The sequence below is a fragment of the Peromyscus californicus genome, unplaced genomic scaffold, assembly GCF_007827085.1.
Source record: "Peromyscus californicus insignis strain IS unplaced genomic scaffold, ASM782708v3 Scaffold_16__1_contigs__length_79575227, whole genome shotgun sequence".
NCBI classification, from domain to species: domain Eukaryota; kingdom Metazoa; phylum Chordata; class Mammalia; order Rodentia; family Cricetidae; genus Peromyscus; species Peromyscus californicus.
In genome coordinates, this window is record NW_026294458.1 from 76,494,431 (window position 1) to 76,519,995 (window position 25,565).

General features: G+C 44.6%; 1 protein-coding gene across 2 annotated transcripts; it reads left to right on the forward strand.

Moving 5' to 3' along the window:
- Positions 1 to 9,489: 9,489 nt before the first annotated feature.
- Kcnj15 (potassium inwardly rectifying channel subfamily J member 15) lies at positions 9,490 to 18,739 on the forward strand. Of its 2 annotated transcripts, XM_052741284.1 has the most exons (3): positions 9,490 to 10,886; positions 10,991 to 11,088; positions 14,924 to 18,739. In XM_052741284.1, the coding sequence occupies exon 3, from the start codon at positions 14,944 to 14,946 to the stop codon at positions 16,069 to 16,071; it is 1,128 nt and encodes a 375-aa protein (XP_052597244.1). In that variant the 5' UTR covers positions 9,490 to 10,886; positions 10,991 to 11,088; positions 14,924 to 14,943; the 3' UTR covers positions 16,072 to 18,739. The 2 variants fall into 2 exon arrangements, with proteins under 2 accessions (XP_052597244.1, XP_052597245.1); XM_052741285.1 differs by lacking the exon at positions 9,490 to 10,886 and having other exon boundaries at positions 10,901 to 11,088.
- Positions 18,740 to 25,565: the final 6,826 nt, after the last annotated feature.

Genomic DNA, 25,565 nt, shown 5'->3' on the forward strand with positions numbered 1-25,565 from the left:
CTTTTCAGTCTGTCATGTGTTTTGATCTGTGTGTTTTTAGATGCTATAGATGATGGGTTCTTGTGGACCTCTGAGAACTTCGGAGACATAGGATTCTCTACACTTCCTCTGTGGTGAATGTGATTTCCTTTTGGCCAGCGGTCTTCTGTATGTTTTTTTTACTGTGAGTCTGTAAAAGTGACAGTCAATTCTCTTGTGATAATTGGTGTAGCAGATAGATTTTAACCTCTCACAGGAATTATCATGCTCTCCATTCTGTACTTGAGGACACCATGCCTTAAAGGGTTAAGAATCTGTCCAAAGTCACACAGCTAGTATCAACAGGAATAGAGCACTCTGCCCTTCTTTACACTACAATGCTCAATGCATCTCTAAGTATGGAGGATTTATGCTCAGCTTGACTTCTGAAGGAGAAGTGGGATGAGCCAACAGCGGAAGAAAGGAGAACCTTCGGGAAAGAATCAAGTGTTCCCAGACACGGAGCCCTGAGGGCACCGAGCTATTCTGGAAGAGGCAAGCACAAAGCTGGAAGCCAGGCTCATTCTAGAGAGAACAAAGCTGAAGAGTGAGCATCAGTGAGGGCTGAGCGGCAGGCACAGTGCCCGGCTGCCAGTGAGAGCCACTGGAAGATTTGTGAAGAGCAGCCCCGTGTGCACCGGCGCTCTGTAGGAAGAATATGCTTTCTCCTTCCTGGAAAGAGCTTTGCTGCAACCATAGTCATCTAGGTAGGACTCTGTGGTACTTTAAAACTATGGCTCCCTGGTTCTTAGAAATACCACGTAACAGTATGAAGACCAATGATGACGTATGTATCTCAGCTGTTTTCTGTCATTTCCTCCTTTGTTTCCATGTCAGAAGAAAGAGTACCATGACTTCTGGAGCAGTCGGTGTTGGACCACTTCTCTTGGGTGTGAGCCCAACATAATTGATGTAATGTCCAGGCCTAACATTGTGTGTGCCACCATGTTGGAAGTGGGATTAATTTTGGTTATTTATTTTAAAAGTTTTTGTTACATTTCATGGGTGTGTGTGTGTGTGTGTGTGTGTGTGTGTGTGTGTGTGTGTGTATGTGTGTGTAAGTGCCATAGCACATGTGTGGAGGTCAGAGGACAACTTGGAGGAGCTGGTTCTCTCCTTCTACAACGTAGGTCCCACAGGTTGAAGCCATATCATCACACCTGGCAGCAAAGATTCATGCCATATTTATATAAAATAAATACTATATTAGATATCTGTCTGTGTCTTTGGGGAAAGTAAATCATGAAGGCTGGAATAGGTTGACTGATTGACATTATCAGAATTGTTGCATTTAGAATGTATATCTTAATTTAAATCCAGATCCATCATGCCTGGTGAACTAGAGAGGGTCTCAGATGAGGGAAGAAAGGAGAACTGTTCATTTTCAGTGACTTCACATGAATTTCTGTCTTCTTCACTCTCAATGTGTGCATCAAGCTATGGCTGCATTGGCTCCAGCAATGCCCTGTCGTAGTAACAGCCGCACACCACCACTCCGCGGGCTTCCTAGTGATTCTGAACGACCATTTCTGCTTACTGCACTTCAGAACAATAGTTTTTTTTTTTTTTTTTTTTTGGTTTTTCGAGACAGGGTTTCTCTGTGTAGCTTTGCGCCTTTCCTGGAACTCACTTGGTAGTCCAGGCTGGCCTCGAACTCACAGAGATCCGCCTGGCTCTGCCTCCCGAGTGCTGGGATTAAAGGCGTGCACCACCACCGCCCGGCCAGAACAATAGTTTTTACTTAATGACTGTGAAGATGACTTTTACACAGTGAGTTACCTCAGAATTGTAAGGCATGTATTTTAACAGTGATGCTGTTGTTAGTAATCTTCATGGAGTGCCTTTATCTACTTAAATGTTATATTCCAAGAAGGCAATCATGTGTCTACCTAGCTCATCAAAAAAGACCGTAATACAAAAAGTGGTTCAGAACCAGGCGCCATGGCGCACACCTTAATCCCAGCACTCAGGAGGCAAAGGAAGGCAGATCTCTGTGAGTTTGAGGCCAGCCTGGTCTACAGAGTGAGTTCCAGGACAGCTAGGGCTCTTATACAGAGAAACCCTGTTTCGAAAAACCAAAAAAAAAAAAAAAAAACAAACAAACAAAAAAAAAAAAAAAACAAAAAACGTGATTCAGAACCCCTGAACCAAATTGTCAAAACTGAGAACAGAGCTGGGGAACACGATTCAGTTGGTTGGATGCTTACACAGCATGCACATAGTCCCGGGTTCAATCCCTAGCACCTCACAAACCTGGCATGGTGGCACATGCCTGCAACCCCTAAAACAAACAAAAGAGACTCGATTACCAGCGTACAGGCTGTTTCTGAGAACCGTGCAGAAAAAGGCTGCATCCTGATCCCACAGTGCCACAATGCCCGCATTTGTTTTCAGAGTTTCCAGTACCAGGACACTGTTTTTCCAAGAAGAGAGTCTATGTATAAAACCTTGTTTTTACATGTTTAGGCCTTCTGATCTACTCTGGAGAGTAGATTTGTTCTTCCCTAGGGATATGAGATTTAGCAAATAAAAATAAGGACCTGTGTGCTATCTATATGTCTATACACAGCACATATAGAGAGAGTACATATCCATGCATTTCAGATCAACTAAGAGTAATTTTAATATATGCATATTATTATTAAATATTAAATATTACCATAGTTATAACAAAAAGTACTTGCTATCCATCTGAAATTCAAATTTAACTGAGCATCTTGTATCATATCTGGCAATCCTAACATGACCAAAATCGAGCCAACCGCCCTCCAGCTAATTAAGTACAGATGGCTTCAGTGTATTGTGTTTCCCTGTTTACTGATGCAGGTTAGTTAACTGCCAAAGGGCTAAGATTTTGATTGAACATGAAGGCATTTTGAAATTGGAAAACGACCCTGTCACTCAGAGTTCACACATGACTATGTGTACAAGAAGCAAACAGTTCAGACATACCCCTGTTCCTATCATCTTCCTCCATGTTAGACTGTTGGTATGAACTGTGCTCCCCCCGAGACCTGAGAGTTCCAGTTCCTGTGTCACAGACATGTGGTCAAAGCATGGACCAAGAACGAGACTGGGTTGTGAAACGTTTTTGACACGGGTCCCGCTTCTAAATAACTTGGTTCCCAACCAAGCAAGAGTCAGTCATTTCCTTTGTCTGGGATACGATTCCCACTAGGATAATAACAAGCAGGAAAATCACCAAGGGGGGGGGGGGGGACTTCAGGCGCGATGGCAAGTGAATCACACTGAAATCCACTCATCACCATGTCATCACTCAGATCACAATTCCAATTTTTTTTTAAGAAAAAGTATGCTGAAGCCAGAAGAAAAGGACACCACATTTACAAGATGCTTCCTATGTTTCTATGCCTTTGTCACCTTAAAAGGAAAATAGATGCATGTGGGTGGTAAGAGGTTCTCTCCACCCAGCAACTTCTCAAGGGGGATTGCTTAAGGGGAATCAGTCTGAAGTGTTGTAAATTACATAAGGATGCATGGTGAGAGGCAGCGTGGCCCGCTCAAACGCCTTCTGGAGTCATCAGAAGAGCTGAGAACTGAGGAGAGCCGTCCCTTGTCTGCCTCACACTTGTTGGCTTCCTCCTTGCAAGCTCCAGACTGTGCCCGGTTTGCTGTTTCATTAAAATACACGATATAAAACACTCGTTTCCCCTACAGGGCTGTCTGCAAAAACAAATGCCTTCCCTCCACCGTACTCTGGCACACTCAAGTCCAACAGTCCCCAAGGTTCTGCCTTTTCTCCTTCCTTCACCGCACAGCTCTACATGAATCCATCTTCTTCCCCGTGTTTGAATTGATCCAGACAGAGTAGCCAACGAGACCGACCGTGTGAGCCTCTTGGAGAAACACGTTCCCTGAAGAGAACATTTTGGGAAGTTAAAACAACACTGTTTGCCTTGGGTTTTTTTTTTCTCCCCAGACATAAATTTTCCTGTTTCGCCAATCACCTCACAACAATGCATGTCCAAGCCATGCTGTGATTAAAGGGGAGAGTATGCTTATTACCCACGTTCTTCACATGTTGGAGCAAGTGAGATGGAGGGTGGTAAACCAAAGGAAATTTCCACTTGCCCTTAGTTGCTGCACGTTCCGAGTCTATAAGAAAGCCTGCTGTTATTAAGAAAGAATGTTCAGCTGAAGTTGGTCACTCGTAACAACAGACAGATGTATAATGTTTTATTTGGGTTAGCTAGCTCTCCTGCAAATAAAGAGCCTAAAATTAAACCGTCTTTACAAAAATACACAGCAAATGATAGCTCTGACTTACTCTAGTGCTCAGATTCTTTGCCATGGAAAAATGGAAAATGAGCCTCTGCTGAACGTGGTATCCGTTCAGACTTGTCCCTGCTGGGGAGAGAAGAGGTTGATGTTCTATGGAATGAAAAAAAAATTAAAAGGAATCTGCATTGAGGAGTAAGAGTATAACTATGCAAACCACATTTAAGGATGGAAAATGATCTTTTTTTTTAGTACTTATGGAATTTGAAAGAATAATTATGGAACAAAGACATAAGGAGAAAGCTAAATATTCGACCACAGAGGCAAATGGGTTCTTGACATGGTTACATGGGATGCAATATTGGGTGTCAGTCATTGAAGCAACATTTGTCACTCTCCCTGTGTGTCACTGGGTAAAGGATAAATTTCTCCAAGTCACCAAGCCACGCCTGCAATCTTTTGGGAAACTGAGTTCCCTTTAAGGCTCAAGTTCATGGGAAGCATTTCCAGAAGTTTGGGCTTATTAGCTCAGGGGTGGGACCCACAGGAGGAAGGTGAGCTCCCTGAGGGAAGCTGATGCTACAGTTGAGGGGTGCATACCCTTCAAGGCCTCCTGTGTTCTCCAGTGAAGTGGGCAGCTCATCTCGAGGCATGTCATGTTAACCAGGAGTGACATCTGCTCATGGGAAGACTTGAGAAGCACAGTGTGCTCCAACCCTAAGCCAGTTAGTTGCTGGCTGAAGAACCTTCAACAAATCATTCACACTCTTGGATCCTCTTTTAGATCTGGGCAGTTTGGACAAGATCAGCATTCCTTCACGTGCTCCCAAATGTCAGATCAAGACTGGACTCTTGTGCTCAGGTGTGGTATGAGTAACTGCCACACACACCCCTTGTGGTACAGGAGGTAACCCTTGGCCCCACAATGGCAGAGCAGCGGAAGGATGCGGAGGTAAGCACATCTCTATGTGATTGTGAGCATTCTTGACTAAGGACTTGTAGCAGCCTGTCTTAACTAACAAAACATCCAAGCCGGTCTTCTATAAATGCCTTTAATGCTACTTTGCCTGTGCCATGCTTGAGTCAGATGATGCTTGGGTACCCATCTCTGGAGTCCTGCAATCTCTGCATGTCATGCCTCCAGAGTTGTTACCCAGTGTGGCACTGAGGGCCACTGAAGAATGGTAGCCTTGCAAGGAAGGCACTTGGAGTAATTTTCAATGGAGTGCTCCCCAAAGCTCTTCAAGCTCTTTGTTTCTGTTGTTTATTTTCTTTTTAAGACAGTCCACTTGAGCTTCTGTTCTTCTAGGAACATTTCTGGGACAACTGCCCCTTCCTGGCAGTCCCACGTGGTATGCTGAACCCCATCAGCTCCCTGCTAGTTCCCCACCATGGGTTCGCCTGTGTAACTTGTGTGTAGACTCTGTTCTCCAAGTGTACCTCAAGATTTGCAGCACTGGCACCACCTAGAAACTTTGACCTTTGGACTTTCTGGCTCCACACAAGTCATTCTCCTCCTTCTGACCCCCTCCAGGGGTTAGAGGTCTCACAGACACACACCTAGGGTCTTTATCTGGAATGTGGGAGTGACAGCAGTGACCATGTTAGACGGTACACAAGGGTTAGATACGGTGCCTATACGCGGCCTGGCAGGGCATAAGTGACTAATCAATGATGGCTGCTTACTCTATGGTGGGTGCAATCATGCGGTATGTAGGAGTTTCATCACAAAACACTGAGAGAAGACAGGTATCACCATGTCACTATGATGGTGTAGCTAGGAGGCCAGTGCCAAGGGCAGACAGACCTGGTTCTCTGGACAAGGTCTTCTGTTTATTGGCTTTATGTATAAAGGCATAAATTACTTAACCTCTCCACTATTAAGCTCCTCACTTAGAAAATACATTTTTTTTCTTCAGCAGGTAAAGAGAACGATAAAATAAAAAATGATGTTGCTTTGGAAAGTCCCCCTCCTGAAATCAAAGCTGTCAGTAGCACAGAGGTAAAGGCCTGGGACACTTAGTGTGTCTGTAAGATTACAGGTCACCACGCCATCAGATCCACAGACCAAAGGAAGGTTGGGAAGGAAGAAGGTTCTCCCATGCGCTATGTTCTGAAGAGACACCCTGTGTCTTGTCCCTAAGTGCTGACTTTGAAATGACCTCCTCCCCTAGGCTGTGCTTAGATCAGACACACCCATCTTCCTACTGACGTGTCTGGTTAGACTTCCATTGTTTCTCTGCTCCAAGTTTTCATCCTAGACCAGTATTTGTAGTTCCCATTAGGACGAGTTCAGATTTTTATATCTTTCCCTTAAATTCCATATCTTATAGGCTAGCATAGAATCCGATACCAAATCTTGAAGTGAGGGCTTCTCTGGTGCCAGTTTTCACCAGGCTTTGTCTCTGGAACCCAGAACTCCAAAACCTCCATGATTCACACAAGCATCCCTTCCCACCTGTGACAAGTTAGCAGCGGCTGCTATCCCGGGAAAACATCCTGTCCTATTCCCGGGACTGCTATGGTCCAGCTCTGGGCATCTTCTTCCTCCTCCCCCTTCCCCAGAATAAGGAGTCATGCAACTGAAGAGCAGCCCAGCAGCATCACAAGACCCATGTGCAGAAAAGTCACATAACCTTCCCACGCAGGAAGTAGAAGTACATTCAGCCCAACAGGGCAGGCCTAGGTAAGGATCCTTTGCGGGATCCAACAGAGAAATGCTGAGAATAACTGGAATCAACATCCAATCACACACACAATCAGAACATGCTTCATTTCCACCTGTATAGACCACTACCTGGGGAACCAGCTCGTGAATATGCTGGTGTGCGTGTCCAAAGCAACTGGTGCCCTACCCCATGTTGGTGAAGTTAAGAACTGGGTTCAGAACTCAGCCAGCCATAGAAGTGAATGGTAGATGGTTTTGAAGAGGAGAGAAGAATTTGGTACAGGGCTGTAGCAAAGATCTCCTGGTGTGTATTTGTGTGACCTGCCATAGGGTCCAAAGAACAGCAAGCCTGGTTGGTTTTATTTTCAATTACTTTTAAACCCTTTGAGCTCAGTGAACCCTGAACAGATTCTTGTTAAGCACTTTGTCCTACTTAATATTTAAGCCTGCGTATACTTAACATGAAATTTAAACTGGGTTATCTTTGGACTTGTAGGTCATCAAAATACAAAAAACAAAAACCCAGTGTGTCAGAAACAGCTAATGTCCGAGAAAGCTTTTCAAGCAAGTTTTCATATCCACAAGAGGTTACATGTGGTCACAGTTTAAGTCAGACCCTTTGCATTTTGTTAGTCCAGAAAAGCAAGGTATGAATTGAGTCAGGCTTTGGTCCCTGGCACTTCCCACCCACCCTTCTGTGAGCATATGGAACAGGGACACTGGAGACCTGACTGAACAGCAGGCCACTGCCTCCCCGTAAAGGGAAAGCTGTGTTTTTCTTTTTTCTGCTGGTACACCCACCTTGTTTGTCCGCCATGGAATACAACAGGATGTTTTCCCGGGATAAAAACATAGAAACCTTACAAAATTCAATTAAAATAATTTCAAACCTTTAGGAAGTCCCAAAGCTATGCTAACTAGGAGGGGGAAGTGATTCTTAAATGAGTTTATTTTTCTTAAGAAAGTATCTGTGGCAGGTGGAAGATCATATTTTTGAGAATTAGAAAAAAGTGTACTGTGTAAACAGGAGTGGGCTAGTGAAAATGACGGGTGAAAATTGTTGTTTGAGTTAAAAGTATCTCTGTATTTAATTTTGGCCAGAATTATTTATATTATATCATAACATATATTTAGCCCAAAATATAAATAATGTATTTACATAATTAGTGTAGATTAATTTTAGCTAGAATTATTGGTACTGCACAAACAACTAATACATTATGATACATATTTAATACAAATTGCATAACATACATATTTGGTATACATTCATAATACATTATACATATACTTTATAATCTATATGTCTTATAAATACTTATAAAATAAATATAAATACTATGTCAGAGTTTTGACTAGGATCTCTATGTATTTCTGATGTTAAAAGTTTTGTCCCTGGTTCTGGACACCTGGGAGGTGGCATTTCATCTTCAGGGATGGTGGAGTTGGGCATGCAGGTGTATTCAACACCCGGGTGATATAGTATTAGTCAGCGTGCTGAGAGGAAGCAGAGAAAGACTCATCCTAATCGAGGAAAGCAGTGTGACACAATGGTGGAAATGGTGCACGCTCCCAGAGCAGCAGCTGCACCATGTGGGGTTCCATTAAACATACACAATGTTAGGCTTCCCATCCTCCAGGTGGTTGGAGGTCTGAACCCAGAGCACTCTGTCAGGCTGGTAAAAGATGTGGTTCCAGGAGTACAGTACTGCCATGAGTCAGTGTTGGAAGCGTGAATGAGTGACTTCTCCATGGCCACTCTGTGTATCTAGGTGTCTGGAAGGACAAATGGTAGTGCTCACCTTGGAGGACTACAGTGATGCGTACTAAGGGCTCCATGTAGAAAGCACATGCTGAGGCATGACTGCCATTTCAGGGTGTTCTATCAGTACTCCCCTGAACCACTGCACTATGGTTATCCAAATCTTTCTGACTTGATGCCTATCACTACATTATTTTAATCTAATCTGCGTCTTCTCCACTTGGGACGCTTCTAGCCCTGTTCCTGCCTCTTATTTCCTTACATGTTTCTTCTAAATGGCCCACAGCTTCCTGGCCCTGCACAGGTTGTTTACTTGCAGCAGGGAATAAGCCCCAGTGCACTCTGCTTGGTTCCCCAGATCCCCCATTCTCACAAGAGCCCCTCTGTCAGGAGATGTTTCTTCCTGATGACTCTTCCCCAGTTCCCTGCCGTCCTTGTCTCATCCCCAGAGCCACCAGACCAGCTGTCCTCCGTGCTTCATGCAACCAAGTGCCTTCTGTACCGTACCTACTGTTTAGTTCAGTCCCAACCTGGAATTCTCTTTCCTTTATCTTCAGAAAAGAAATGGCATACTGCAGAATGAACTAACAAATTCACTCCCTGTGTCTTTCCTGGCTAGAAGTAGGAAAGGGCAATCCTGACTTCTCTATTCAATATCTTGAAGGACTCCAGTGAAGAATCACAGTTCTGAGAATTATAATCCCAACCTGTGAGCTTTGACAGCATGAAAAAAAAAAACCTGGGAAACTAAATGTTATTTCTAGAGACTAACACTGTGCATATAGTTTAAGTAGGGTATTGCTTGTCTGGAGGATTAAGAGAGAATTAAGAGAGATATTTCCATATCTAACTTGTGGAAAACTATTGATGTCTTAACAGGAGATAAGCCCTGTGGACTGCAGAACCACTAAGAAAAAGATCAAAGGCTACGGCATTAAAATGTATAAAATGAGAGTACAAGAAGCGATTTCTTTTTTAAATGTTAATTGTGTATTTAATGTGTATGTGTGAGTTTGTGTGCACCACTGTGCATGCAGTGCCCATGGAGGCCAGAAGAGGGGATCCAACCCCCTGAAACTGGAGTTACAGATGACTGTGAGCTGCCCTGTGGGTGCAGAGAATCAAACCTGGGTCTTCTGAAATAGTAGCAAGTGCTCCAAACCACTGAACCATCTCTCTAGCCCCAAGAAGCACACTTCTTCAAAGGAGGCTGCAGAACCGCAGATAAAGGAAATCAAGTGCATGTTGTGAAATGTAAACGCCAGTGAAGCAGACAGCTAAACCGATGAGCACCAAGCAGATTACCAGTCTTAGCAGAGCAAGGAGCAAGGGGCTGTCCTGCAACCAAGCAGTGGACACACTGAGATCCGGTCTGTGTGAGGCTGAGGGAGCTGACAGGAGAGAACATATTAACTATAAACCAGTAACTATGTAAATAACGACTGAACATGTGTACATGTGTACCTGAGTGGGGTGTAAAGACTGATAGAAAAAAAAGCATAATAGGCAAGGTGGGTAAATGGAGGACGTAGGCAGTAGCCAGGTGGTAGGTGAAATGTAGACAGACAGTAGATTAATAGGTTATTTGATAGATGCTGTTGCATAAGTTATAGATTGATGATAGGTAGTGGATAAAAGATAGCAAAATGATAGGTGATTGATAACCAGTGGATAAATGATTGGCAAATCACACACACACACACACACAGTATTTCAGAAAAGAATAATGCAGAAGCACTTCGAGTTGGGTTTAGACCGGATCACATAGAACAGAGGAGAAAGGGGGATTTGGTGCATTGGGAAGAACACTGGTGTGTCTTCCACAGGCTTGGCGCCTGCTTCCTCTCTAGCGCAGCTCACTCTGTCATTCCCTGAGATGGTGTCACAGTCCTTTTTACCTAACTCTCTCTGAGTCAACAGGAGCAGTGTATTCGGCGGCGGTGGGACTATTCTGGACTCTTCCCCTCCAGTGTGTGCTGTTTACTTCCTCCACGCTTCCCCTTCCTGCCTCCTGCTCAGATCACTGTGGCCCGGGTGGGGGTGGGTTGACCCTTTCTCTCCAGCGCCTTTTGCCAATGAGCTCCCTCCAGGGGCTGGATTCCCAGCAAGGGCTGTGGTGGTAACAACGGTTTCATTCTTGAAAAATTTGGGCCATTTAGCCTGTACTGGGCACTTGGCCAGATGGCCAGGGATTCAAAGGTAAATGCCACACCCATTGCCTTGAGGGAATCTTCAGGGGCCATTTTTGGTGGGTGTTCTGGATCTACCTGTAAACAGCATGTGTCTGTCCCTCTTTCTTTCAGGCCATAGCAGAGGCCCATGGTAGCCAGGTGGGTGAAGGGGAGCGAGGACGTGCCACTTGCCCTGCAGAAGATTCCTGACCTACAGAGTGACTGACCAGGTAGAAAAGGGCTGGGAGGGCAGAGGGTTCCAGACTGGGGGCAGGGCTTGGAGGGCAGAGGGTTCCAGACTGGGGGCAGGGCTTGCAGGGCAGAGGAGATGGGCTTTCCTGAGACCCATGTCCCTTAGCTGTTGTCTTTCCCTCAGACAGGGAACCACGCACTTCTGAACTATGCACTTGCAGAGGCCCTGGGTCCCAAACCCTGACTGCTAGGAAGCACTGCTCATGCCACTGACCCCAGAACCAGGTGCTCAGGCTTGGAGCCAGCAAGCACTTAGCAGAAACAGGAAAGCACACAGTTCATCTCGAGCCAGGTCAAGTCCTCAGCAAGGACAAGGGAGAAACAGAAGCCCCACAGTGCTACTTTCCAGGGGACGAGGCCACAGTCCCCAGAGTCTGGAGACTGCTGGAGGGCGGGCATCTCTTCTGTATGCAGGACACTCATGTTTCACAGTCCCCAGAGTCTGGAGACTGCTGGAGGGCGGGCATCTCTTCTGTATGCAGGACACTCATGTTTCACAGTCCTAGAAAACTTGAACCCTTGTTTTGGTTTCAGAGGACTGAGTGGCACGCATGTTCACCGCCGTTTTCTTTCCTCTGTCTTCCTCCTTAAGTACATCCCGTCACTTGCACGTAAGCTGTGTTTATCTTCAGCAGGGCTCTGTCACCAGCTTGTCTCCACACTCAGGCATGCCAGCGTGCCCTTTCCAAGCCTCAGTGGGGTTGGTTTTTTTCCTCATTATGGACTAAGAAGTGTCGTTCAGGGTACAAGAAGGGAGGCCCGTTTTCCCTGAGATGACCCCAGAAAGGGTGCAGCAGGCCCCAAGAAACTAAAGCTCTGAGTAACACATGGCCTTCCTTTACCACGAAATCAAAACAGTGACTTTCCAAGAAAAAAAAAAAGTCATTTCAGTAAGGGTCATTCAGTAAGAGACATGCCTTTCATTCTGAAGCAGGAAGATTAAATGGCCCAGTGGCTCCATTTTGTATCCTGAGCAGGTGCTGGCCTCCAATGGGGACCATGACTGTTTCCATGAAAGGATTTGCCTGCAATCATTCCAAAACTTTTATTGGCATAATGCCCCCTACCAGAAAGATTAGTGTCTGAATCATAAGCCGCTGTGTATCCATCTATTGTTTTTCAAATGGGGGATTTTCCCCCAATTCTTAAAATACCAATGAGGTAGGGTTAAAAAAAAAAAAGCCAGCCAGGTAGAGTTACTCTGTAATTGCCAACATAATGTTTTTCAGGGAATGTAGGGTCATTCATCTCAGTCAGCGGGCAGGTGCTATAAGATGCTCTGTGGTCTCTCAGCCAGCTCTTCTCCGGCTCTTGGGTGTTGAGACAGGGCGAAGCCTCCCTGGGGCTGAGCTGGGAGCCCAGTGCTGCTTCTGGGTAGGTTTTTTAATTTTTTATTTATTTAGTTTTTTTTCTCCTACTACATTAGATACCCTACATACCCTTTAGTTTTTAAATATACTACATACCCTTTCGTTTGTTCTTAAAATAGACTCCTCTGGCTGGTTCTATTTTCATCTAAAGAACAGGGCAGAATTTTGTGTATACCTAAATATCACACCTCAGATGACATTGGTGGTGCTCGTCTAAGAATAACCTGCATGGCAACTGAGACATTAAGAAAGTTTAATCACTTGCTGTTAGTGGGACTTTAGTTGCTTGGTAATTTGACTTTTCCCAAATGTCATTAGATCCAAGAGAAACCATAGACACTACATTATTCATTGGATGGGGGAGGCAAATGAATTGCTCTAAAGTATGTGAGTTAAAAAGAAGGTCTAAAAACGTATTAATACTACTTTAGCTCTGAAGGTTTGCAATAATATTCTCTATTGCTATACCAAAACTATTTTATAGTGGCTGATCTAACATATGTAACATTTGACCAGTTCTGGATCTGGTCACGTAAGTTTTAAGTATTATCATGGTAAATCATTAAAGTTGACTATAAATAAAAGCTGGTAACATTTTGTAAGACATTTGCATAGCCTTTTGTACTGTCAAGAGAGAAGTAACTTATCTTATTTTGTTTTTAGAATACAGCTTTGTTTCAATGCTGACCTAACCACTGCAAAACCTTGTGATGTAAAGTAGGACTGCCATAGTTCTTGTCCACTTCACACAAATACAATCACCTGGAGGAGAGCAATCTCAACTAAGAAACTGCCTCCACCAGACTAACCTGTAGGTACATCTATGGGGCATTTTATTGATTGATGATTGATGTTGGGGGTTCAAGCCCACTGTAGGCAGTGCCATCCCCTAGGCAGGTGGGTCTGGGCTGTGTAAGAAAGACAGCCAAGCAAGACAGAGGAAGCAGCAAACAGAGTTCCTCCATGGTCTCTGATTTAGTTCTTTCTTGAGTTTCTGCCCCGACTCCCCTCATGGTGACTTGTAACCTGTAAGATGAACTAAACACTTTCCTCCAAAAGTTGCTTCCCATCAGTGTTTTATCGCTAAGCAACAAAAAGTAAACAAGGACCAAAGCTGGTTCTGAGAGTGGGCTAAAAACGCTCACACACAAGCATTAAGGACTTGCTCCCACTTAAAAATTAAAGAGTCGAGGTCTAGAGAGGTTAGAGGTTTGTGCTGACTCACACAGCTCATCAGCTGCAGAATCAGTGTTTCCCTCATGCTAGCTTTCCTACAGAGCCTCAGTCCCTTACTCAGCTGCCCTCACCACGTTGGCACAAGTCAGGTAGTCTTGCCTTCACAGTTCCACTTTCTTACTTCTATCCACACTCGCCTTTCCTTCTACCTCCTGAGTTATCTACCTGTAGGTCTGAACTACTGAGGGTTGAAGATACTGGGTACAGTTGCACCTGGACTGGGCACATGCAGACAATGTTCAAGCAGACAGCACAGTAGCTGCTTCTCTATGCATTATGCACATCATATTAAGTTTTATAAATCATCTAGAGAAGGTTTAATGTACTGGGAATGAGATGCACAGATGACATGCAGATACTTTGTCATCTACATAAAGGAATCATGATCCACAGCAGAGTTTTTTATCCACAGGGGGGTCCTAGAAACTGTCTTAGTCTTGCTTCCTGATGCTATAAGAAAATACCCTGACAAAAGCAACTTAGGGGGGACTCTGGAGAGATGGTTCAGCAATAAAGACAGCTTACTGCTCTTGCAGAAGACCGGAATTCAGTTCCCAGCACCCACGTCCAGCAACCCAGGCACTTATAATCACATGTAACTCTTGCAGCTCTGGGGGATCTGATTCCTTCTTCTGGCCTCAGTTGGCACAACCCCTCAACACACATATATAAGCAAGTGGAGAAAGGGTTTATTTTCACTCAAAATTCCAGATTACAGTTCATAGTTGAGGGGAAGTCACAGGGATGGGAGCTTGATACAGTTGGTCCCATGGAGTCCACACTGGAGGAAGGGAGCAAGGAGAGCATGGCTGCTTAGCTCACTTTCTATACTCTTCTACAGTTCAGGATCCCCTGCCCAAGGAATGGTGCCACTTACAGTGGGTGGGTCTTCCCACCTCAATTAGGAAAATCATAAAAATCATGCCCACAGACACACCCTCAGGCCAATTTGATCAGACAACCCCTCACTGAAACTCTCTTCCCATGGGACTTTAGATTGTGTTGAACTGACAGTTAAAATTGACACAGATACCAAGGGACAACTGAGCATTCAATCTTATGACACATGGCAATAGAGTATAATTACTGCATGTGGCAGAAAGAAGGTCGCAGCCAAAATGTAACCAAAGGATTCTGCTATTGTCTTTTCTACTTTCTGGAAGTCCCACCAAAACAGTTGTAAGACACATCTTTGTCATTTCTTTAGGTGGTCCAAGGAGCCTGGAAATGGACGCCATTCACATCGGCATGTCCAGTTCCCCACTGGTGAAACACACCAATGGAGTTGGACTCAAGGCCCACAGACCTCGCGTCATGTCTAAGAGTGGACACAGCAATGTGAGAATCGACAAAGTAGACGGCATCTATCTGCTCTATCTTCAGGACCTGTGGACAACAGTCATTGACATGAAGTGGCGATACAAACTCACCCTGTTCGCTGCCACCTTCGTGATGACCTGGTTTCTGTTTGGAGTGGTCTACTATGCCATAGCTTTTATTCACGGTGACTTAGAACTTGGGGAGTCCAATTCTAATCACACACCCTGCATCATGAAAGTGGATTCTCTCACAGGAGCATTCCTCTTTTCCCTGGAATCCCAGACAACCATTGGCTATGGGGTCCGTTCCATCACAGAGGAGTGTCCTCATGCCATTTTCCTCTTGGTTGCCCAACTGGTCATCACCACCTTGATCGAGATCTTCATCACGGGGACCTTCTTGGCCAAAATCGCAAGACCCAAAAAGCGAGCCGAGACCATCAAGTTCAGCCACTGTGCCGTCATCAGCAAGCAGAACGGGAAGTTGTGCTTGGTCATCCAGGTGGCCAACATGAGGAAAAGTCTCTTGATCCAGTGCCAGCTCTCGGGAAAACTATTGCAGACACACGTTACCAAAGAGGGAGAGCGCATCCTCCTCAACCAGGCCACCGTCAAGTTCCACGTGGACTCCTCTTCCGAGAGCCCTTTTCTCATTCTGCCCATGACCTTCTACCACGTGCTGGACGAGACGAGCCCCCTGCGGGACCTCACACCCCAGAACCTAAAGGAAAAGGAGTTCGAGCTGGTGGTGCTCCTCAATGCCACTGTGGAGTCCACCAGTGCCGTCTGCCAAAGCCGAACGTCCTACATCCCCGAGGAGATCTACTGGGGCTTTGAGTTTGTGCCTGTGGTTTCTCTCTCCAAAAATGGGAAGTACGTGGCTGACTTCAGTCAGTTTGAGCAGATCCGGAAGAGCCCGGATTGCACCTTCTACTGTGCGGATTCTGAAAAGCAGAAGCTGGAAGAGCAATACAGGCAGGAGGACCAGAGGGAGCGTGAGCTCAGGAGCCTCCTGTTACAGCAGAGCAATGTCTGACCCCGGCCGGCCTCTGGGAAGCCCCAGAGCCGCTCCTGACCAGGGCTCCCCGCAAAAGCTATGGCCGCTGTGCACATGGGAGGGTGGACCCGAGACCAAACCACACAGATGTTCATGACCCATCTTTCTCTTTGTTCTGGTGGCTGAACAAGCATCTCTCAATATAAAAGGATTTCTTCAGAGGCCCTGGTCAGAGGTGAACACTCAAATTCAGATTCCCCCCCCCCAAAATGGAATTATATATGGAAGGAGTGAGTGTAGAAGATGGGGAGAATACCTGTCCCGGCGACAGACATGCAGCAATGTTGATAGCGAATGGAATGTATGTCTGTAGAAGAACATCAGCCTATAATTCAAAGTATTTATTTAACCCACCTGTCAAGGGCATCATCAGCGGCTGATTCTGAGGCATGATTCGTTATCGGCTTGTATCACTGCTGAAGAGCCTGCTCCTTCTCGTGCTCAAGTGTGTAAGTTACACCTGCAGTGACGGCCGTCTGGGAAGGACCGGACACTGCTGGGGAGCAGGGACTTCGAAAAATACAGTCATTTGGTTTTTACATTTTTTTTCAGTGGATTGATTGTGTGGAGTGGAAGTAGTCAAATCAGGATTTAAGAGTTCTGAGCATATGTCCACATCTGGATTCTGTTGTCCCTGTCATTTTCGGGGGAAGCATGCACTAGCCTCTTTTTCCTTCCAAATGCCCCTCACAGACAAGCCAGACAGCACCATTTAGCGACATGCTGGCAATACACGCAATCAGGTCTGGCCAGGCTTACGGAACATCAGTATTGTAAGCTCTGCTCTGAGTAATAGTGTCAATGTCGTTGTTCTAGAACCACACAGAAAAATGGCCGCGTGGGTTCCATGCCCTTACGGCCTCCAGATCTGCCCGTCAGTCAGTGCTGTTAATCCATGTGTCTCTCAGACATTTCAGTTTCCCCTGTGAACATACCTTGGCCACAGAGAAATTGCACAAAATTACTGATGTCTTAAGAACGGAGCAGCTCCCTGAGAGCTGTGATTGTCACAGCCACGATAAGTACGTGACTTGATGATTATAGTCACCACAAAAGAAAATTGAAGCTGTGTCACCGTGTAGGACGTCAGCACAGATGCTGCAGCCCGTGAGGCTGGGTGACAGCAGGAAGAGCAGCGGAGGGAGGGGCGTCTGTAAGCAAGAGGACCCCTTGTGCAAGAGCCCAAGCACATGCTTGGTGTCCAGACACACCTCATACAGCTCAGTGTTACAGGGGGAACATTTCCCTCTAAAAAAACTAGAGTTTAAGGTCTGCATTTTGGGGGAAAGAGAATAAATGGCCAGAAACAGCTAAATACGTAAAAGTTGTGTGTGCTCCTTTTATTCAAATCAGGACAAACTGTAAATTCACTCAAGTGCCATGTGACCATGAATGTGCAGGCAACACACACACACACACACACACACACACACACACACACACACACACACACAGTGTGCGTGTGTTATCTTCAATCATTCAAAAGTATTTTTTCTGTTCTTGATTTCATGGCAGGCTATTTTAGGTTGCCTCTCTTCAAAAACTGTTGGGTGCTTGCCTGTTTAGATACTAGTGCCTCTAGCTACTAATCCTGTGTATTTGGGTTGTATATTATAGCAGAATCAATGGGAAAAATCACGTCACAGAGTTGTTTGTGGTGACTTTTCTATTGCATTATGAAATCCTTCATACAAAATCTACCTTGGTGCCCATCTGAATCTGATTGATACCAGTAACTCAGCTCGCTTCTGCTGTATACGGTACAATGGTGACATGTCAGACTCCATCATCTTTGTATAATCACTGGGGATATTATTTTCAGCCAGATTTGGAATATCTGAATATTTGATTTATTTTCAATACACACAAATATATGTAATGCCTTCAAAACCAATGTATGGGACAGGTGTGCTGGCACATGCTTGTAATCCCAGCACTTGGGAAGTGGAGGTACAAGGATCAAGAATTCAAGGCCAGCCTTGATGACATAATGCCTCCACTACATGAGTTCCTCTATATAAAAAACAAAAGTACAATAAATCATATTGTAACATAATATTTAGTAAGTAGTTCTATAGTTGACTGATTTGAAACTTAACATTTTCCAGAATCTCTTAGCTAGTATTACTTTGAATCACATGTTCTCATGTTAATATGCTAACAAAAGAGTTAAGTGGTGGATGTTATCTAGGCAGGCTTCTGATGGAAACAGACTCATAAGAGTCATCAAAACAATGGAGTGCTTAACCTAAAGAAAGCTTTGTGATTTTCAGAAACCCAATGCATCAACCTTCTCAGTGGCTGTTCAAATGTGCTTCATTTTGGAGGCCACAGGGCCAAGAGCAGCAGATCAGTGTATACCACAAGCCACTGATTCTGCTTGCTGTCTGTGACCCCAGACACCGGAGGAGAGATGCACCCTTTGACCCACACAATGAGCCGCCTTGGGTTGGAGTTGGGAGCTAAACATTGTTTCTCTTTTTTCTTTTTATTCATGGGGAAATTAATAGCACAGTTTTTGAATATCTAAAATAAATGCATAATGGTAAGAAAAATAATAATATTCATTAGTGGACCAAATATTTAGATAAATGTAAACACCCATTTTGTTTGATCTTTATTTGAATTAAATTTCTACTTTGAATTGGCTGTGGTTTTGATATCACTGAAATGTAAAATTAGGAAAGATATATATATATGTGTGTGTGTGTATTTGGGTGGCGTTTCTATTCTGATGCAATTCTCTCTCACTTAGATCATTGTAACACATGGAAAGAGAACATGGCAGACTGGGATGAAAGAAAATGGGGAGAGAAAGGTGAGGGAAAATGTGTGTGTGTGTGTGTGTGTGTGTGTGTGTGTGTGTGTGTGTGTGCACAGAACCTGGGCTTCTGTGGGACACTCACCACAGACTCATCATAGGTGTTGATTCTGTGCCTGAATCGCAGGATTTTCTGAGAAACACCAATGGATGGAGTCCGGTTCTTTCCAAAGCTTTGCCACTAACTATGTCACAGAAGCAGCAGCAGAGAGGCTTCACCCAGCAACTTATGGGAGCAGATGCAGAGACCCACAGCCAAACATTAGGCAGAGCTCAGGGGAACCCCGAGGAAGAGGGAGAAGAAGGATTGTAGGAGCCAGAAGGGTCAAGGGCACCATAAGAACACGGCCCACAGAATCAACCAAGCAGGGCTCTTAGGGGCTCACAGATACTGAAGCAGCAATCATGGAGCCTGCATAGGTCTGAGCTAAGTCCTCTGCATATATGTTATGGTTGTGTAGCTTGGTGTTCTTGTAGGACTCCTAACAGTGGGAATGAAGGGCATCTCTGATTCTTTGCCTGCTCTTGGGACCCTTTTCCTCCTACTGGGTTGGAAAAGTAAGTACTACTACATAGTCCAACCTTATGTGCCTAGTCTTATTGTAACGTGATATGCTATGTCTGGTTGATATCCCTGCGAGGCTCTTTTTTGAAGGGAAATGGAAGAGGAGTGGATCTAGGGGAGAGGGGAGGTGAGTAGCTGGGAGGAGTGGAGTGGGGGAAACTTTGGTTGGGATGTAATGTGTGAGAGAAGAATGGAAGAAAAAGAGGAGGAGGAGGAGGTAAAAGCCAAGCTCCAGCCATGCCACCTCACCCCAGCTACTACTTACAGTCACATTCTGTGTCCTTGGCAACAGATGCACTGTCCATCCAACTTAGACAACTCATTTTCTGGGTTTTAAAAAAAATCAAACCAAACTAGAAACACTTCTGTATCTAAAACCTGCCCATGGGAACTTCTCTTTTCCAGTTCTTATACTATAGGATGTTTAAAAATAGAACTGGGGTCCATAATCAATCGCTGATCACTAATAACATTACAAGTTTGGAAAGTCAGACAGAGGACGTAATAGGTACATGAATATAAAAGCCTCCAATGAAGCTGAGGGTGTGGCTCAGTGGCAGAGCACGCATGCACTTAGCTTACACAAGTCCTGGGTTTGATCCCCCGTGCTGTAACACAGAATTAACAAATGATGAGGCTGCCACAGGAAGGTGAATGCAGTATCATCCTTAACTTATAGAGTAGGGGATGCTAGGTAGACTGGACATCTTTTCCTATATCTGGTCATTTTTGTCCTGTGTCCTGTGAGGATGCCCTTCAAGTCCTGTAGTCAGTGGTTTTCATACATAACCAAACTGCCTAGTCAACCTTTTAAAAATCTTCAAATTTAGTGGCCGGAGAGATGGCCTAGCAGTCCAGAGCCCTTGCTGCTCCTCCAGAGGACCCAAGCTTGGTTCCCAGCTCTCACTTGGCAACTCACAACCACTGTTAAGTCCAACTCCCTGAGATGAGACACCCTCTTCTGGGCTCTATGGACACTTGCATTAAAGTGCACATAACCCCCTACATCTGCACACATACACATAGACACATGATTTTAAAGTAATATAAATTTAAAAAATCTTCAGATATAACTGGAAGTCTCTACCCAACCTGTCAAGTCCATGGAGAGCACTCACATAATGAGCTGGGCTCATTTCTAGAAAGGGTATAAATGAATGTCACTTTCCTGGAAGTTAGATTATTCACATTGCTACTACCACAGAAGCGGGTAATCCAAGAACACATTTCTCTGGCCCACTCAGTCAGCAAAAGTAGATTTCAGTGGAGTGTGGAGCCATTTATGACCCTCCTAGCCAGTGCAGAGCCTGCTTAGCCGGGAAGCCTTTTCAGGTCACAGCTCTAAGTCATGAGTGCCAAGTTCCCCTCTCCTGGATGTGGAGAATGCCGTGTCCGGGGCTGTGAGTAGGCCTGTGCTTCCAGTCTCCTCATCATCTCTTGAGGGGCGGATCTACAGAGTCAGCCTTCATCCATGCAAGACATTAGAATGTCACAGTAAAGCACTTTTATTTGTATGGTAACCAAAAAATTCATTGAAACCTTGAAAAAGTGGGGTTATCTTAAAATCCCGTAATCAAATTTCCTATGGTTAGCTACTTACTCTAGATGATATAACCCTTAGCTATCAATGCATTTTGATCATGGGTCAAATTTTATTTAATAACCTTATCTCCCCATGCCTAGTGACATCTAATTTGGTTCCCCCCAAATGTACAAGTAAATAAAAGTTAGAAAACAGTCAGTCTCTAAGGGAACAACTATTAATGATGGTACATGTTGTCCCTAACAAGCTAAAACTCAGAAATTACTGTCTGCAAACGAAGAATGTACATCATCTCCTGGCTTATCAATACTATGAAAAGTAGTTATGTATCTGTCTAGTACTGTGGAAAAGTAAAGAGCCGCCATGAAGGCTGGAGGGAAGCCCAGGGGCTATCGTGTTTCCATCCGAGTTTATCCGTTCTTCTATCTCCTGTCACCGTTGAGGAGCAAGGATGTTGAATTGGACCAAACTGTTACAGGAAGTGTGACTGTGTGGGAGTTTTTCACAAAACAAGCCTCCAGATGACAAAAGGAAGCTCTGTTTGTGTGCAGACGGAGTATTAAAGAGCAGTCAGGAGTGGAAGGCAGGATGATAGCCAGCCAGGTCTATTTTTGAGGGATTATTTCTGTAGGCTGTTAAGGAAGCCTAAAGCACAAAGAGACTTGGTACACAGACTCTGTAATCCAAAAGGATGCATTCCAGGAAACTGCTTAACAAAATTCACAGGCAGGTGTGGGGACCCCATCCCAAAGAATGCTGATTTGGGAGCCAACAGCACACTACTTAGGACAACTGGCAGTGTACCGTCTCTCAAATCATCATGCCCCAGTTTCTTGTTGTCTGTAGAAAGACACGTGACCTCTGCACTGTGCCCCACCCAAGATGAATGGCCCTACTTTCCCCCCCGATTTGTATCTACTCTGACGCTGTCATTTACTATAGCAGGGTAGCAATGCCTATTTCTCAAAGTTGGACCATTGTTTGGGGCATGACAGAAAGACCACACTGACTTCCGTGTGAACGCATGTTATTCCTGAGTCTAACTACTTAATGGACGGACAAATGTAAATATATCCTCCAATACTCTATGAGCCCATTTCTGTTTGTCCCAGTAACTCAGTGCTGTAGGTCTATCCACAAGCAGCCTTGTTCTGTCCCGTTACTATGTGAACCACTGTTACCCTGGAAAGCCTGATGCTATAGGGTGTTTTGTCTGCATTCACTGGACTTTAAAGGTGTCGTGCTGATGCTGGCTCAGATGGAGAGAGTTCTATTTTGTCCTCAGAAATATCAGGAATAAACTTACTTGAAATAACCTGTCTCAGTAATAATAGTTACAGAAATGAGGAAGTGACTAGGTACTAAAGTCTATTTAAAGCAGGGCGGCTGTGAGTGTGTGTGTGTGTGCGTGTGTGCGTGCGTGTGTGTGTGTGCATACGCCCAATGCTCAGAACCAGGGTCTTGAGCATGCTAAGTGGGTTTTTTTTGGTTTTGTTTTGATTTTCTGCCATCGAGCTCTATCACAAGCCCTGTTGTTTTTCCTTGTTTGTTTTATTTTGAGACAAGGTCTTGCTGAGTTGCCCCGAGTGCACACAAACTTGCCAATCTTCCTGCGCAGTCTCCCTGGTAGTTGGGATTCCAGGAGTAACCCACCACATGTGCAAGGTGCTATTTGATATCTGAGCCTAAAGGAATGTGTTTGCTGCCTTTCTAATCCTAGAACAGAAAGTGAAATCCCTGCCTCATCTCTTTCTTCTAATTCCTTTCATTTTTTTTCTACGATCAGAGATCCACCCAATTACTTTGTCAGGGTATCCTTTCATCCATGAGTCCTTTACTCAAATCTTTAACATTCCACAGCTCTTTGATAGAGTCAAAGAAAGAGGCTTCTTGACAGATGTCTTAGAGTCTTGGATACGGGTGTGGCTGTAAATCAACACACCTCTTTAAAATCCACATGGCAGAGGTATGTGTCCATCAGACAGCTGCTAGATGTCTGCTGAGCGGTCTCCCATGGAAACTAAGCACACATACAACAAAGAGACCAACCTGGAGTCCCTCTCAGGAGCCTTCTCTCCAGGAGGCTTCACTTGTCTAATGTGACTCCTGCTGATGAGGTCTTGTTCTTGGTGTGAATATTTGGAAATAAATAAGCCTGTGCAGATGGTAGGTTAAATTTGATGACTGCATTCGGAGTGGGACAAAGCCTATTTTACAAAACAAGGCAGGGCCATGAGGCTAGTCTGTGGACTTCAATTTTCACCAAATTTCTCACTCTGTTTTCTACTCCACTATTCCACTGAGAGACCTCGGCTGAGAAATGAGCTGTCCCTGCCCACAATGCACAGCGTTCTTGCCTTTTTACACCCCTTCCTGGGAGATGGGGGATGTGGACTTTGTATGTGAAGTTGTAACTCTAGGGTAGCCATGTGGAAGCTCCATATTCTCCTGTCAGAAAGCCCTGATTTCACCCGACTTCAGCCTTGAAACATCTGACACAAAGGTTGGAAAGATGACCCAGGATGAAGTGTTGGCCACACCACCATGGTAATCCCAGCACCATCCCCAAAACCCACATAAAGGAATAAGGAAGGAGACCATAAAGTTGCCCTTTGGCCTCCAGGAGTGGCTCCACACATGGCATGTCACACACACACACTCTCTCTCTCTCTCTCTCAATAACAATAATTAGCAAAATAAAAATCACAAACAGGTTGAGTTGTCAAATTTTTAATGAAAAAGTCCATATTTTCCCAGAAACACTTGGCCTGTGAAATCTATTCTTTCTGAAGCTTGACTGCTCCTTTACTTGAGTTTAGTACTGTGCTATTATTTTTACATTCTTCTAAAAATTTATATGTCTTTCTAACTATGAATAAGTGTGTGCTTCTGGGTGGGTGGGTATGCAAGTCCTCTCAGAGGACAGAGGTATTGGATTCCATGGAGCTGGAGATACAGATAGTCATGAGCCACTTGATTTGAGGGCTGAGAACCAGACTGGATTCCTCTGCAAGAGCAACAAGTGCTCTTAACCACTGAGCCACCTATCCAGCTCCCAAATAATAAACTTCTATAGCTCCAAATGTTTCAGGGAACTGAAGACATCCCATAGCCTGTGAAGGAGGTAGGACATGTCCAGCTACACATTGTAAAAGACCCTGGAGGGTCACTTGCCCAGAGTAATCCAGAAAACCAACAGCAGCCATTTGAGTCTTGCCCTCCTCATCTGTCATCCTAATGCAAAAGTTTATCATGTACTTCTACTCATGGGGAAAATTTCCACATGATGGGTTAAACCCTGGACAAATGTGATAGCAGAATGGATTGCCCAAGGACTGCATGAGACTGGAAGCCAGATGGAGTCCTTGGAGGCCTTCTATTCTTCAAGGGATGTGTTATTCAGGAACTGAGGATGTGGGTTAAGGATCCAGATTAGGGATGACACAGAGTGATCCATTAAAAAGCATACAGGAAGGTCTGGGTAGCTAGCTCAGTGGGTATGTTCCTTGCTAGGAAAACATGAGGTCCTGAGTTCAGAACTGTAAAATCCACATAAAAAGCTGGGCATGGCCAATGTTAGGCAAGTAGAGGCAGATGGACCTCTGGAGGTCTGGCACGTCTAGCTAGTCAATAATTCCAGGTTCACTGAGAGAAACTGTTCTCAAAAAACTAAGCAGAACAACTGAGTAATATACATAGGTCAACTGCTGGCCCCCATAGACATACACACACACACACACACACACACACACACACACACATTCACAAATATACAGCACACAAGCAAAACAAAAAAATAAGTGCATAGGAGTATGAATCCCAGTCACCAAGATCAAAAGAGAATACCCAACTCTGGTGCTCACCTTAGGCTGGACAAATGCTTGCCCAAAGACAAGTCTTGGGGAAACCAGAGTTAAGTGAACACCAGAGGAACGGTCATGGTGTGTAGGCAGAGTTTTTTGTCAGGACTGCAGGTTCCCAAATAACCACACAAGGACTTACAATTAATTATAAATGATCAGCTAATAACTTAGGCTTGTTACTAACTAGCTCTTATAACGTAAACTAACTCATATTTTTTATCTATGTACTACCACATGACTCAGTGTCTTTTTTCAGCAGAGCAAGTTCATCTCCTGCTTCCTCTGTCTTTTGGTGACTCCACCCTCCTTCATCATCATGTTCTCTTTTTTCCCTTCTGCAAATCCCGCCTAACCTCTTCCTGCCTATCTATTGGCCATTAGCTCTTTATTAAACCAATTAGAGCAGCACATCTTCACAGTGTGAAGACTATTCCATAATAATGATGACCAAGAGTATGTATCTAGCTTGGTTCAGATATCCATTATGATTAAATTGTGTCATCAAAACAGATGAGTGCTGTTAGGGCTTCACTTTTCAGATTATGAGACTGGATCTCAAAGAAGATAAGCAGCATCTCGTCTCCAAGTTTACCCATCTAGTGAGCAGGGCTGGCTTACACAAAGTCTGCCTTCTATCCTGTGTTCTATCCTGCTACAGAAAGACCATGTCAGGATGCACTG